This window comes from Limanda limanda, chromosome 16 (genome assembly GCF_963576545.1).
Source record: "Limanda limanda chromosome 16, fLimLim1.1, whole genome shotgun sequence".
Classification (NCBI taxonomy): Eukaryota; Metazoa; Chordata; class Actinopteri; order Pleuronectiformes; family Pleuronectidae; genus Limanda; species Limanda limanda.
The window spans coordinates 9,575,101-9,590,869 of NC_083651.1; the positions used below are offsets into that span (position 1 = coordinate 9,575,101).

The following is a 15,769-nucleotide window of genomic DNA, read 5'->3' on the forward strand; positions in this document are numbered from 1 at the left end:
AAAATATCCAGACTGTGACCGGAGCTGTGACGAGCCGGAGCCAGCAGTCTCCAGCTGCAGCTCAACCGGACAGTCAAAGTCAGACCGGTGAGGAAGCATGGGAAGTGGAGTTCAGAGCAGTGAGTCTTCTCCAGCATGTCAGGCCATCGGGAGCAAATGAGCAGCGGCGGCTTTGACGGCAGCTCCAGCTTACTCCAGGGTCGGCGTTTCTATTGCCGGAAATGGGCCCTGGAGAAGCTGCGGCACTGCCTGGACACCCGCTCTGTGCCGGGACACCCACCAGGGCTGCTGGTGATGGGGGGCCCTGGCGCTGGAAAGACTGCCCTCTGCACTGAGGTGGTGTGGCCCACCTCGAAGGCAGGGCTGGCGGCAGGCCTGGCACCCCGCTGCCTGGCATCCCACTTCTGCCAAAGGGAGGACCAGAGGAGCACGGTGCTGTGGAAGTTTGTCCTGGGCTTGGTGGAGCAGCTGAGGGCCTCACCTCTCCTCTCGCCTGGGTACAGAAAGGTCCTCGACAGCCCATCTGTATCTTCTGCTCTGGAGCCCGTCAACTGTCAGAAAGACCCTGATGACACGTTGAAGAGGTTAGTATTAAAGACTTTCCTCTTAATATTCCCAGTGTACGTCATGACACTTTTTTTTTTGTCAGTTGCTTGATCTGAGGAGGGGAACTTTTTTTATTGAAGAAGAGTTGAGGTAAATTTTATGGTTGTCAAATGAGAGGGAGTGGAAAGTTGCCGAAAGGTAACAAGCATGGGGCCCATCCAGGAGCCCAGCGTGTGTGTGCATGTTGGGGAGCGTGGCTCACTCCCAGCTAAATGTGTGTGTGCAATCAGAGACTGTAAATGGTGATAAAACTTTTTTTACACTTTTGCTGAAAACAGGAGCGGCTGAAGGGAAAGAGGTGGTTCATCAGATTAAGACATGAGTGAAAACAACCTGCGGGGAAACCTGCGACACAAGTTTTTGGTGTTTTATAAATAGTTTCAATAGTTGTTGTGACAGAAAACCATTTGTCTAATAGCTTTGAAAGTAGGTATAGCTTTTAATTACATAAGATGAATCATTTTATTTAATTTCACGTTGTTTTGTAAGAGCTTGCTATTGGGACAACATATGAAAATCAGCAGCTAACTATTTTGTTCTCGCCGATTATACCTCCACCGAAGAGGTTTTTGTTTTCATGAGTGTTTGTTTTGAATTTTGTAAAAACTACTTAACCGATTTCCATAACATTTTGTGGAGGGGTGGAGGAAAGACTTGATGAGAATGGTGAGGAAGGGTGTTAGCCTTGTCAGGGGTATGTGGCCTCTTGGTGCCCTTCTAGTTGTTGCATGAGATAACATCAAGAGTCCAAGTTTAAACTCCTAATTGTCCTGATATTAAAGGAGGCTTTAGCTCTGTGAGCACCCTTCTAGTTGGACAATTTCTATTTGAATGACAACCAGATACTCATGTCTGGTAATTTGATTCATAAACCGTTTTATTCCTGGAAAATGTATTATTACTTACTATAAAATTACTTACATCCTGACAGGAATTTTGTCCATATAACCTACTACAGCTTTCTGCATCTCATGGTTACTAAAAGTTTTTATGCAACTATAATATTGTGCTCTTGTTACACATTAGACTTGTTGCATCATGCAATAAAACATCATAAAAAGTGACTGAGTATGAAACCATTGTGGGAAAAAGATCCATAAAATCTTTACCGCTGCATTTACTTTTATTATTATCTAAATAACGGTGGCTGTGCAGGTATTTAGTCTGTCAACACAAAACATTGCTCAGAGCCCATAAACTGCAAAGTGACGAGTCTGTCAGCGAAGCAAAGGGAAGCCCGGACAGTCACAGGAAAAAGACGGCAGCAGCCATTCTTCCTCGTCTTATATTTATTTCTCTCATAATGCAGCCCATTCACAGCGCACACAATGGGCCTCCAGTGTGAATCAATGCTACAGTGTTATTTACGACACAACACCCTTTCAGAGAGAGAGAGAAAGAGAGAGAGAGAAAAAGAACAAAGAGTTTAAAAAAAACAAAAAAAAAGTGCCTCCTGGTGACCGTCTCAGCAGGAGTCAGCGAGGTCGCTCTCCTCTCCAGGACTTTTTCTCTCTCTCTCTCCTGGTGTGTTTGCTCAGCGATGAGCCTCAGCCCTTTTGCACTCCTCCTGTGTTTGCCCTCCTCTGGTGTGAAGTACCGAGCACATTCCCCTCAGACTGGCTCGCGGCCAGCGGCTGTTTGTGTTAGGAGAGAGAGGGAGGGAGATGGTGGCTGCGACAAAACGCTGTCGTAAGAGAATGGCTGTCGGCAAACATGATGAAACATGGGCTTGAATTGGCAGTGAAAGGGCATGAATGGGACGATACGCCTGGAATTGAGTTGTGGCTGAATACAGTCGCCAAGTCATTAACTCGTCACTGAGCCATTCTGTGCTGCTGCCTGGAACCTCCTGCACTCAGATTAAACTTTCTATGACATCAGCAGATTTAGTTGTTTGATGCATTTGAGTCACATCTTTATCTTAGTTCACTTGGAGTGAACTGTTTCATGCTCACAGTAAGTTATTAGTAATGTTCCAAGGACCGAACATATCATGAGTCAAATTTAATGACATATCTTAACAACTGTGGTCATGCCTCACTTAAGTGGGCCGTAAACATTCTCTAAGTAAATAATATCTTACAACAAGTCTGTATATGGCATAAAGAACAGGCACAAACAGGACGGAAAAGAGGCGTTTAATATTTTAATGTGGTTGATATATTTAGCAACATTTTTACTGACCGTAGACTGCATATTAAGGTGGAGGACGGGTCTTCGCTTCCTCCAAAAACTCTGTCAAATATCCCAAATACAGTTGCTGCAATCTTCGTTCAGGTGACATCATTCGGAGCCAGACTCTGCAGTGGTGGTGGTGGAGAGGAGCTGCTGTTTGAAGGTTCAGCTGATTCATGTGCCCGACCAATAGAGAGTCTGTCTCAGCCACCAATCAGGACGTTTCACTCTGTTTATATAACTTACTAATAATAACAATTAAAAACCAAATCGATCAGAAACATGAAGACTTTGAACATACGTCAGTGTGCTAAAATGACAGAGACATTCATTTGATGTGTCCCATCCACTAACATGAAGGAGGCTGGATTTATGACCCATACTGCAGCCAGCCACCAGGTGGTGATGTCGGAGATTTGGCTTCATTTTTTGAGAGCTGTCATGTCGTCCATCCTTATATACGATATACGATACTGACAAGCAGTCAGAAGTATCACCATGCACACCCAATTGTCTGTTACGTCTAATATTATTCAGTGCATTCATATTTATTTCTGTTGTATGGATGGTTTGATTCACAGTGAGCAGACTGTGTTACAGTTTGCTGTTGAGTGTGGTTTGTTGCAGAGAAAGGACAGACATTTAAAAAAATACAACTCACCCTCACCTGACCTGGATCTGGATTCTCGCTCCAGTCAGAGAATCATCACCTGAGGCCTGGGAGAAGGTCAGACAGCCACTGAAGTGATTTAAGTTATATACGAGCGCACAGAGGCAACCTCCGAATGAATGCTCCTGTCAACAAGTCCCATGAAAGCTGAGGGTCAAAGGTCACACGCAGACCTGTGCACACGGCTGAATTAATTTCACTTCCTCCTCCGCTGTGACTTTAATCAGATGACTCAGGCACACAGAGGTATGATAAGCGAGTTGAAACCCAGATGCTTCACCCAGGGCATAACTTCCCTTCGCATTTTATAACAGGATATGATCGGTGATAACAGTCAAGACTAATGAGGCTGATTAGATGATTCACACTCATAACACATTGATCTCTCAATATCATAAGATAACATTTTATGGAACAATTACTTTTCTAGGTATAAGTATTACTTTTCCTTGTGCACAAGGCAATGCTTCCTTCCGCTTAAATTTACAGATTATCTTCTTTTTTTTAACCCAAGTATATTAAAGGTTTTAGTTAAGGAGATAATTGTCTCAATGGCTAGTTTCAAGTTTTCCTCAATACAGAATGATTTTGGGGAAAGGTCCCATTTAGGGTCAAATAGACCATAAAGCCCTGTTTGCATTGGGGGGAGTGGATTTTGTGTGACTGGCATCAAGTACTGTCCAATGGGTGCAGGTTGCAGATGAGCAAACTATACAGTCCTCAAGTCGTCGCTAAATAGAGAAGCAGGCAATAGTGAGTGGGTGATTTCAGACACAGTCATTGTTACTTCTGGTTTCCAAACACCAAGTTGGAGCTGGACGAAATGTCAAAGTCGAGTACTCAAAAGAAAAGTTCACAAACCAATGGGTCACGTCACGGCAGTTAAAACGCCTTCATGATATACAACATTAACCTTCAAGGGAAAAGAGCAAGAAATCGATTTCACACAGTAAATGCCAGATATTTAATGAGTCTCAGTGATATTTAGGGTTTTAATAACTAATCCTGAGTGCAGATATGTTAAGATGCTGTTGAATGGTTTCCTGGGGTAAATCCTCTATGTAGTCATGAATAAATGATGAAGAATATAATAATGATAATGTATGAAGTTAAATGGAGGAGCTAGTAGTTAGTTTGTGCGTAATTTGGAGACCGTGGCTCCACGAGGGGAATGGGTTTGATGTATCATATTTACCGAAGTCTTTTTATTGTCTATGACTCATTTGTGTGGTGTTGAAATTTCAATCCTCACTTCCTACTCATATGTTAATCCTGAGACTGATATACAGTCGTCGACCGCAGCTCTTTCAGATGATGACCCTGTTTTATTTAGTTACCAACGTGACCTCGAACCAACCTCCGTTTGCTCACGTATTTATCAAGTAAACTGAGATTTGAATGCATTTCTGGCACGGCAGCTCTGAGGACCTCTTTCATGTGTTTCATAAACAGTGGTGAAGCTGTTTCCTTCCTGACAGCAGCAGATTCTGCATTTAACAACGTTAGAATCGTTGCTGGATTAGCTATTATTAGACACTACAGATGCAAAAACACCCACGCAGTAATTCTGAGGTTAAAAAGATGCAACCTCTTTATTTTTCCCTGTGATTTATATATCTCTTTATTTAAATATGGTTAAAAGAAAAAAACATTTGACGACCAAAGGTGACTGAAACCTTCTGGTCATTCCTAAACACAGACATTAACACTAATAACAGCACACACACACAAGCACACCCTGTGATTGCTGCAGGATAATTGACTTGAGTTGCGCCTCTGTGTGACCCACTCGTTGGTATGCTGCTGTCATAGGTTAATCACTGTTTGTCACCTTCAAAATAAGAGCCCAGCAGTTCCCTTGTGTACGTGTGTAGCTCTGCACAAATCTCAGTGTTAAACCACAGCTGCTACAAATATATATTTTTTTCTTTGTTTATTGTCTGGTTGTAAAATGTAGTGTCAGATACATTCGCAGCAACAGGAACATTTCCAGAGCATTCAGTTGAGTGGTGGCGTTTGTGCCGAGCAGCAGGAGGCAGGACATAAAGTTAAAATCCCACTGTAGAAAATCAAATGTTTTTGTTTACAGCACATCAGCTCCTCCTCTTCTTGCTGAGTTCTTTGTATTCTTCCTGTTTTGCATTTGTCATGTGTCAGCATCGCCATCAACCCAATTGCTTGCTCCCTGTGAATTTTCCAGTAATTGCCTCCCGTCTCACATGGGCTCATTCTCATACACAGGCCCCTGGAAAATGTCAGGAAAATGTCCGGAGTTCAATCCATGTCTGCAAGCATCTTAAGTGTTCATCTCCATATAAAATGTCCTTTAATCATAACTAAACCAGCTTCCTTCATACAACTTTCCCTTTCATTTCGTCATGACTGATGACGCAGTCAGTATTATATATGTTTTTTATTTATCAAGATTGTGTGAAATATTGTAGAAACTTCAACAACAAAAATAAGAAGAAATCGAATGAAAATGTGTAGCAAAGTTCAAGCATGTTGAAATGAGGAGGAAATTAATTCACTGGAAGATACTTGGCAACACCGATATACAGGTGTGTGTGTGTGTGTGTGTGTGTGTGTGTGTGTGTGTGTGTGTGTGTGTGTGTGTGTGTGTGTGTGTGTGTGTGTGTGTGTGTGTGTGTGTGTGTGTGTGTGTGTGTGTGTGTGTGTGTGTGTGTGTGTGTGTGTGTGTGTGTGTGTGTGTGTGTGTGTGTGTGTGTGTGCGCGCGTGCGTGTGTCAGGGTGGAGCAGGACATTTCAGAGGTTCCATTTACCTGAGTCACTGTCAGATCCCTGTGACTCAGGTAAATGCCCTGCAGGGTGTGGGTGCTGACAGTGCTTTAACACAGCGGTTCAGTGGCTTTACTGTTTTACAATGTGTGTTTGATCACAGCAGAAGATACATAATATTTCCTTTTATCGCCTTTATAATAGTTTTACAAAGTTGAAAGTATGACCTAAATGATTTTATAAATTATCTTTGTAAGTTTAATGTCTAATGTCAATATTCCAAGAGTTAAAATGCTTTCTCTTGATGTTGCTGAGATTCTTTTTGAGCAAACGTGTCAAATTGCTATTTTATGACTGTGAATCTAAAATCCTGAGAGCAAAGGTAAGATTGTTCCTGAAATGTGTGAAACGGAAAACAAAAGCAAAACACTCAACACGATTAAAATGGAATCGCCTGAAGACAAAGCAAAAATAGCTGCCTGCATATTGATGAGGGATTTGATTTAAGGTCACTGACTTTCATCTGCATAAGGGTTGACCCACCGTGTTAATCTGTGATGTAATTACACCACAGTAAAGATATAAGAAAACGGTCACACTGATACCGCTGCTTCCAGCTCCCTCATCCGCCCACGACTCCTGCAGTATTCACACGGCTGACTCTTCCTCTGTGTGTCTGTCTCTCTTTCTTAGAGCGGTGTTGAGACCCCTGTTAGACCTCCCTCCCCCTGCCCAGACTCTGATGCTGGTGGTAGACTCCCTGGATGTAGGATATGGACCGGATACAGGAAGTGGGAATAGTGGCTCCATCGCAGAGCTGCTGGCCACCAATCAACACCTGCTGCCTGGTTGGCTGCTGCTGGTCTGCTCCGTCCGCCGCCACAACAAGGCTCTGTGCAAGATCTTCTCAGGTATAAAGGAAGAGACACTTCTTAAAGGTTTTTGGACACTTTCGTGGCTAGAAATAAAAAAATACCTTAAGTACATGTGTGGTGGAGATCCGGTACATTAGCCAAACTAATGTGTGAAACCTTCCGTGGACGGTCTACACCTAAATGTTTTCCATTGAATAAGTACTCTCATCTTTACTAATAAGCTGTTTAAGTCTTATCAATCTGTAGATACAATTCCGTAATAATTTATAAAATGAGAAAATTTGAAATCCCTTAATTAGACCTGAGATTTTTGAAAAATGTCTTTCCCCAATATTATATCTTCTGCTTTTTGACTCCCAGCTATGATGCATCTTGACAAAATTATGATGACCTGATCATAAGCATTAACTTTGCATGCAGTGGTTGTGGAACTGCTGAATAAGAAATAAGAGAATCTGCTTTGTCTTGACTACATTTCTGATCTTATTGCAGACTCCAGCTCTGAATAGGAAGCGGCCCTAATAAGATGGGGAATCTTAATTAGCCCAGATTTTTCTGTAACTTAAAAACAATACTTGACAGTAAGTCATGTTGGTACTGCTATCAAGTAAATCATATCTAAAGCCAACAAAAATGCCTTCAATTTCTTGCTTCGTCCAAATTATACTCTAAAAATGTTTTATTAAAGTGTACCTTTTTTACACCTGCAATCCCTGTGAATTTAGCATTTGAATTGATAAAGTCTGTTATCTTTTTGTGTTATAGGTTTCCGTAAGATTTGTCTTGATGATCTTCGGAAGCCCCCCCCAGTCCACGATGTGCAGCAGTACATCCTCTTCCGGTTGGACGAAGATGCAGCGCTTCGCCGTCAGCTCACCCCTGACACAGCTGACATGCTGAATTTACTTCACATCAAGAGCGGCGGTTGCTTTCTCTTCCTCGAACGTGTTCTGGACGGTGTTTCAGTCGCACTGGTGGGTCTGCGAGAGATCCGCGACATCCCTGGGACTCTCAATGGCCTCTATCTGTGGTTGTGCCAAAGGCTGTTTCCCCGGGGGCTTTTCATGTACGTCAAGCCTCTCCTTAATGTGCTCTTAGCTTCCCCGAGGCCCCTCACACCCCAGCAGCTGTTCACAGCAGTTTGGACTCATGACACCTCACTCAGCCTCCAGGATTTTCAGAACAAGCTCAAAACTCTCTCTCCTCTCTTAATTGATGGCCCTGGAGGGACAAAACTACTTTTTCATGCCAGCTTTGCTGAGTGGCTGACAGATGTGAAGTATTGCACACAGAAATACCTGTGTAGCAGGACAGAAGGTCACAGTATGCACGCTATGGCTTTGACTCTGCAGGGAAAACACTTGGACATTGAGGACACTTGCCAGCTAGCCACACATTTAGTTTGCTCTGGTCACCATAAAGACAACCCTTCAATGTTGGCACTGTGGATGATATGGGCCGGTGTGCCTGCTCTTACTCCGAGCTACAGCAGCGCCCTCACCGCATTCTCACGTCAGCCTCCTGTTTTGGTCAGTCAGGAAGTCCTGCAGCTGTTAATGAGGACTGGGCTCATCTCTACTGCCTGCTTTTCAGATGCACAGCCAAGTGTTGGAGTACAATGTATAGGTGAAGACGAAACTACTTTACGACAACCTTTTAAAAGAGAGGTGTCTGTAAAAAAGCTGATAGACAGTGGGGTGTCGATAAACCAATTATGTTCTACAGATGGACAGACATTTCTTGCCAGTGCAGCCCATGAGGGCTCTGTAGATGTAGTTGAACTTCTCCTGAAACATGGATCTGATCCACTGATCAGGGATCATCAAGGTCAGACACCACTAAATTTGACTTCCAGGCAGGGTCATGTCAAAGTGTTGACTGTGCTCCTGGAATGGGCCAAGAGACAGCATCCAGAAACTGCAGCACAGATGATGGAGCATGTGGACAACGAAGGCTGGACAGCCCTGCGCTCTGCAGCTTGGGGAGGACATAGCGAGGCTGTTCGCCTTCTTCTAGATGCAGGAGCTGATGTGGATGGATGTGATGGGGAAGCCCGGACTGCACTCAGAGCTGCTGCATGGGGCGGTCATGAGGAAATTGTTCTGACCCTGTTGGACTATGGGGCACAGGTTGACAAAGCTGACGGCAAGGGCCGCACACCGCTTATTGCAGCTGCCTATATGGGACATCATGAAGCTGTGGAGATATTGCTGGACCGCAAAGCAGAGGTTGACTTAGCTGATGGAGATGGGCGAACTGCTCTTTCAGTCGCTGCCCTCTGTGTCCCGACCGCAGCAGGGATAAAAAGTTATGGTGAGGTAGCAAGTCTGTTACTGGAACGGGGAGCTGATCCAGGACACAGAGACCATGATGGCATGACACCACTGCTTCTTGCAGCCTATGAGGGCCATGAAGAGGTAGTTGAACTTTTATTAGAAGCTGGAGCCGATGTAGATGAGACTGCCGGTCCTGATGGCAATGTCCCTGCTGCAGCCGCTGTTACTCCCCTACTGGCAGCTGCAGCGATGGGCCACATGAAAACAGTATCTCGTCTGCTTTTTTGGGGAGCAGCTGTGGATGCCATTGATTGTGAAGGCAGGACGGCACTCTGCCTAGCAGCAGCAAGAGGCAGCACTGAGGTTGTCCGTGCACTGCTGGACCGAGGACTTGACGAGAACCATAAGGATGACCTCGGCTGGACTCCACTGCACGCTGCCGCTTGTGAAGGCCATCGGGCTGTTTGTGCTGCTTTGACAGAGCGAGGCAGCATGGCACGTGTAGGAGAGATGGACATTGAAGGACGTACCCCTCTTATACTAGCTGCACAAGAAGGTCACTTGGGCACTGTGAGACTGTTGTTGGACAGGCGTTCTCCCATTGACCACAGGGCCTATGATGGACATTCTGCCTTGAGTGCCACCCTCCTGGAGGGTCATGCTGAGGTGGCAGAGCTGCTTATGAGGCGAGGGGCTGATACAGATGTCCGGGATGCAGAGGGCAGGCCGCTGCTCTACCTACTGGTCCTAGAGGGTCGCCTTGAGATGGCTACTCTGCTAATGGAGAAAGGAGGGGTGCCACTAGAGTCCCGAGACTCTGAGGGTCGTACAGCACTTCATGTGGCTTCCTGGCAGGGATGTGTAGAGATGGTAGACTTACTTCTAAAGCATGGGTCAAACCCTAATGCACAGGACACAGAAGGGAGACCTCCAATGCATTCAGTGGCTTGGACAGGACATGCTGAAGTCGGATGCCATCTCTTAGACGCCAGGTGTGTCAACATTGACCTTTCCTGCAACCAGGGGGCAACATCTCTGAGCATTGCAGCCCAAGAGGGACATTATAATATTGTTGCAATGCTTCTGGAAAGGGCTGCAAATCCCAATCACATGGACAAATATGGCCGGAGTCCAGTCAAAGTGGCTGGGAAACATGGGCACTCTAACATTGTCAGGCTTTTGGAGCGCTATGGAGCCAAGCCATACCTAGGCCCGTCGCTTAACTCTAGTACCACCTCCCCTGCAAAAATCAACAGGATCCTCTCCTCAGGAATCTCTGAGTGTAATGGAGGTGAAGTCACAGCTGCTACCTCCTCCTCTTCCGTATCTTCTCCTGCCTCCACTGCAGAACGATTCCATTCCATGCAGAGTTCCCAAACTTCATCTACCTGCCATTCATTGTCCACAGTGCAGACGGTGCCAGCTGACAGCCTCAGCTTTATTCAACAGATCCAGCAACACTCCCTGCCTCGCAGTCGTAGCCGTCACTCCACCCTCCCTCCACCAGGCAGCCTCCAAGGAAGCATCCAGAGACATCCAAAAGGCAGTCCTCCTCCCACTGTTTGCACAGTTACTGCCATGGTGCACAACTGCAAATTTCCCCAGAAAGGCTTGTCGCCTGGACTTGAATATCATGACAAAATGAGCAAACAAAATTCTCACATAATAAATACAGACCGGACTTCTTACGCTGGTGGTAAATGGAATTCAGTCATGGCTTCCCTTGGGATAATGCCAGGGCAAGACAATCCTGCCATAGGTGCTAAAAACAGAGGAAGCCCTCCTCTGGGCTACCCATTTAAATTGCAGAGCCCACTTCAAGGAGAAGCTTGGGATTCTGTACCCCAGAAAAACATTTTGTCTCCTGCTTGCTACAGTTTCACTCCAGTCTTATCCTGTAGTGCCTTGCCAGAGGATGTTATGGTTACAATGACTACCACGGACCCACAGCTTAATCTGAAACAGGCCATCAAATTGCAGTTTGAAGGTCCCACCAGTGCAGCCTTATACAAAAGAGAGACACCCCTGTAACTGGTGCTAAACTAAGAGACTCAAATTCCCTATTGGTTTGGATGAATGCTGAAAGTTTATTGATGGTACATTTTGTAATTGAGACTCTTTTGTCAAACAAAATTGCCAAATAGTGTCTGGTCAAAGCAGCTAAAACCTGATATGTTTTTTTGTGTTTGATATTGTTTGGGTTTCATCATTTCATTATTTAAAAAAGATTATATAAACAATAATCAATACTTGCAGCCCCAGTGTGGGTATTTATAGATTATTTTGTGGTATCAAAACCGTCCAGAAACAATTTTGTGATAACACCGGCACGACTCCTAATAACATATTAATGTTCTAACCCACGGTGTGATCAGAAATCAGTACTCTATACTCACAGGTCAACCACACCAATCTTGAAACATGGCCTTCATTTTGACTTGGCCTTCATTTGCCATAGTGACACACACTCACTTCGAAGGTTAAAACAGTACCTGCTCTTCTGTCGCGGCTGGTAAACAGTCGCCGGTGCTACACATTCAGAGCATTAACGACGACCCCATTGTTCTCGCAAGAGTTTGGAATTTCTGCTGTTCAAGGAGAAGACAGTTCTCAACATGTACAATGACTTCCTGGGTTCAGATGAGAGAGGAAGTGATTTCTCTCTCCGCCCCTCTTCAGAAGACTAGAGTAAGAATGAACTGAATGACATCAATTGTACTTTCCAACCTTTCCGGTGACTTTGTGTTGAGCAGGGCTCTCACATTCAATATTCACATAATGCATAACTTTGCTAATTTTTAACTTGGACCTCATTTTCTAGTTGAACTCACCAGTAGCAGTTTGATGAGAAGGTTTTTAGTATTTACTCTATTTAGCCTGGAGTCTTACATAGGTTAACAAGACTTTATCATCTCTACAGTGAATAACGCATGTCTGGATTGGCTTTATGTTTTAAATTATTTTCTGCTGGTAAAGATCCTTTTTAAAGCTGGAAACATCCTTGTTTGAGAGCTTTAATCTGAAGTTTCTTATATTTGCTATAAACATCCCCCTTAAGTCCATTTCTGACGAGTATAAACAGTTTCCAAGAGCAGCCCTTACAAAGTGTGTGGTTGATGATTCAAACCATAAAAGACGGCCAAGTTAACTGCACCAGCTTTGCTCGTGTGTGTGTGAGCAGGAAGGAAAATTAAGACCACAGAAACTGAGGGTTGGTGTGGGAGAGATGGATTCATTTCCAAACTTTCAACATACTTGTTAATAATTTTTCATTGATTGTTTTATTTTTTATTTAATGACATACATTAATTAAAGTGGCAAACGTCTGCCATAAAAGTGTCTACCTCTTCTCTGTCTTGTGTGTGTGTTTTTTTTAAGGGTGTGCTCCAGTGCACTTTTGCACTACCATTAAATGTCATGGAAAACCTCTGATGTGGAAGCATCATGCAGAGATGAAACCCTGGCAGCTGCCTGCTGGTGGCCACCTGGGATGAGAGAACCAAACACATTTTGACTAAAGGACGGCTCCTTCAGCGAATTGTCCTACATTTTTGTGTTTTATTGTATCTGTGAAACCTTCAGTTATTTGGACCTTGGGAATCCCATTTCTAAACTACAATTTTATTAGTCTCCTCTTTCTCTCTTTCATTTGTCATCCCTTCCTGAATTTTGTTACATGCCTTCTTGCTAAATTGCCTTGGTGGCTTCTTGACACTGACCGTAATATTAGCATCCATGTTGCTGTTGCAGAGCAGCAGTCTTCTCATGTTGCATTCTGTGGATGTGCTCTGATGAATGTAGGATTAATTAATTCATCTTATTTTGAGCTATGTGTCTTTCTTTGTCCATATTGGATGTTTTTTGACCTTGCATCTCAGCATCGTGTCACTAAGTTACTTTAAATCAACCACAAAATTAATTAGCTTTTTACAAACAGATGTACAAATGAGCTGATACTATACTAAGCTTTTGCAGTTTTTTTGCACACCTATTATCCAACAACCAGCAGCCTGGGCTGATGTTACAGAGCTGGTCAGATCCATGCATTTATGTTGTTGACAGATGTTCAGGTGTGAAAGTGCTCAGTGTGCGTTTGTGTGCACAGGCAGGTCACGTTATTCCAACTTGGTGACATCTGCGTTACTGCTTTTCTGTAGCTTACAACTACTCGGGGTTTATAGTAATACTTTTATTTTATCTTTATTTCAGTTATGAGAAACTAGAGTCTGAGGCTGCTCTACTTTATAAATGCCTTAATAATGTGATACATTGATGTCGGCGTGCTGTGTAGGAGCTCTCCATAATTCTTCCTACACAGCTCAGTAAAAATGAAAGCAACATCAGTAAATGTAGTTTATACAAGGTTAAGAATGTTCCTGTTTAAGTGCATCAGTCTCTACATTTAAGCAACGCTTGAGTATATATTAACAGTATTGTATGTGTCTATACTTTGGTTTGAATATTTTACTTACTGGTCGTGAGATAAAATATTTTTTTATCGTTTTTAAATGACTGACAGCTTCTGAGAGAGTTAAGGATGCTCTCCTCTTTCCTCTCCATCTGTGGAGTCATGTAGCGGTAGGAAAGGAATGATGAATGGTTTTAATGTTTTTATGATACAAATGTTTGGTTATATTTTTGATAAAAAGAAAAGCTAGAGTGTCTGGAAGCATGCAAACTGTCCATGGTGAATAAAGTATAAGCCCTCACTAAAGTGGGGCCATCAGAGGATCAGTGAAACAGGAAATAGCAGGAAAAGTAAATGACAGACTGAGCAGCTGGCGGGGAAACAATGGCGGCTGAATGACTGGAGAACAATGTAGAAACAGGACAGGAAGCAGCGGATGAGAAACAGGAAGTTTAACTCTGTAGAGAAGGAGACGCAGTTCACAGTGAGGAGAGCAGAACGATGGAGGACAGAAGAGAGGACTGATGTCACCTGCAGGTCCAGGGGCCACATCCTTTAAAATAAAGTCACCTCCATCTAGTGGACGAGGCAGGAAATACAAGAGTTTTCCACCAAATACTGGATTTATATTTTGTTTAATATGATTCTGACTTGACTCAGAGAGAAACCAGAGGCTTTATAGTGTAATGAGAGTTCCCACAAAGAGCAAACATTGGCAAGTTAAAATGCTGAATATATCTTGCTTTTAATTTCAAAGTCTGACACGACAAGAGTGTTGTTGGATGTTTGTATTGGTTTAAAGAGTTAACAGTTGCTTTGTTTCATCAACAAACCATTAGTCACTGGATTTGATGTAGTTACTTAACGTCATATGGTTTCCTGTCCACCAAATATAGTAAAGAGCAAATTACGTTTCCAGCAAACACAGCCTCTAGCTAGTTTGTGGAAGCTGAGAAATGTGGAGCATTCCCAGGAAATTTACATTTATGCTCAAAATCCTTTTCAGTCTGTAAAAAATGAATTTCAGTAGACAGCTATTCTGGTTTCCTGCTGAAAAATTGCTGCACATATTCAAGCTGCAGAGAGATTTGAGCGAGAGCGCTGAACCGCTGGTGAACTGCTGGATTAAAATGTGAGGAGGTTGGTATGACTGTCTCAAATGTGCAAGAAATGGAAAATGTGAACAGAGCCCCTATAGTATTCTTCACTTGGCAGCAGATGTAAGTTTTATGTTTAAGCTGTTTTTATGTTGTTGTTAAACCAGCATTGTATTTCTGGACATACATTTGTCTGCTGTTCACCTGTCATTCAACATTTGATAATGCCAGGATTTATTAGTTATGTCTGTAATCTAAGATGAAACAATTATAATTAAAAATATAATAATAAAAAAGACACAATTTTAGCCAACATTTTTTATTTACTGTTAATAAATGAACAGTCACGCAATAGATTTGAAAGGAATTGTGTCTATAGCATACTAATCTGTCTATTTTATACTGTAGTTATAAAAAACACTTAACACTAGACATTTCATCAAATACATGACAGAGTTGGAACATTTAGGATCCGATCCAAGTGAAGAAAAGCACTCTAATCGTTTACTTAAATAAACGTAGCAAAATTACAATTGAGCAATAAATAAAAATTTCATGTAAAAGTCTTGAATTTAACAGTTTACTTAAGAAGAGCAGTACAGTGAAAAATCAAAAGAAAAATAATAGTTTCCGTAAAAATGGTTGAGGTACTTCTAATTATTTGATTACACTACTATGGGCTTAAACTACAGCAATATGTAATATTGTTGATGTTAAGTATATCTCAAGCGTTAAGGATTGTTTTACAGATTTGTATTGTATGTTTTACCAGAAGTTTAAACCTCCATTTCTAAATCAAATTTCATTGGTATTTAATAAAGCTCCTAACACTCTTGCCTGAACCCACATAAGTGATGGTCTCCTGAATGAAACGTGAGCTATTAACAGACACTTTTCACGGACGACAATTTTTCACTCCTGAT

The 15,769-nt window shown here is 42.9% G+C and overlaps 1 protein-coding gene across 1 annotated transcript; it reads left to right on the forward strand.

Annotated features, from left to right (window-relative positions):
• The first annotated feature begins 135 nt into the window (after positions 1-135).
• Positions 136-11,487, forward strand: ankrd50l (ankyrin repeat domain 50-like). Its single transcript, XM_061088882.1, has 3 exons — positions 136-584; positions 6,884-7,101; positions 7,831-11,487. Exons 1-3 carry the CDS (start codon positions 136-138, stop codon positions 11,370-11,372), a joined length of 4,209 nt encoding a protein of 1,402 aa, XP_060944865.1. The 3' UTR covers positions 11,373-11,487.
• The last annotated feature ends 4,282 nt before the right edge of the window (positions 11,488-15,769 follow it).

Excerpts from the sequence above, each read along its gene's own strand:
- ankrd50l (XM_061088882.1), top strand. The coding sequence starts at position 136 with ATGTCAGGCCATCGGGAGCAAATGAGCAGCGGCGGCTTTGACGGCAGC. Across the intron at positions 585-6,883 it reads CCTGATGACACGTTGAAGAG|AGCGGTGTTGAGACCCCTGT; the intron begins GTTAGTATTAAA and ends TCTCTTTCTTAG. Across the intron at positions 7,102-7,830 it reads TCTGTGCAAGATCTTCTCAG|GTTTCCGTAAGATTTGTCTT; the intron begins GTATAAAGGAAG and ends TTTGTGTTATAG.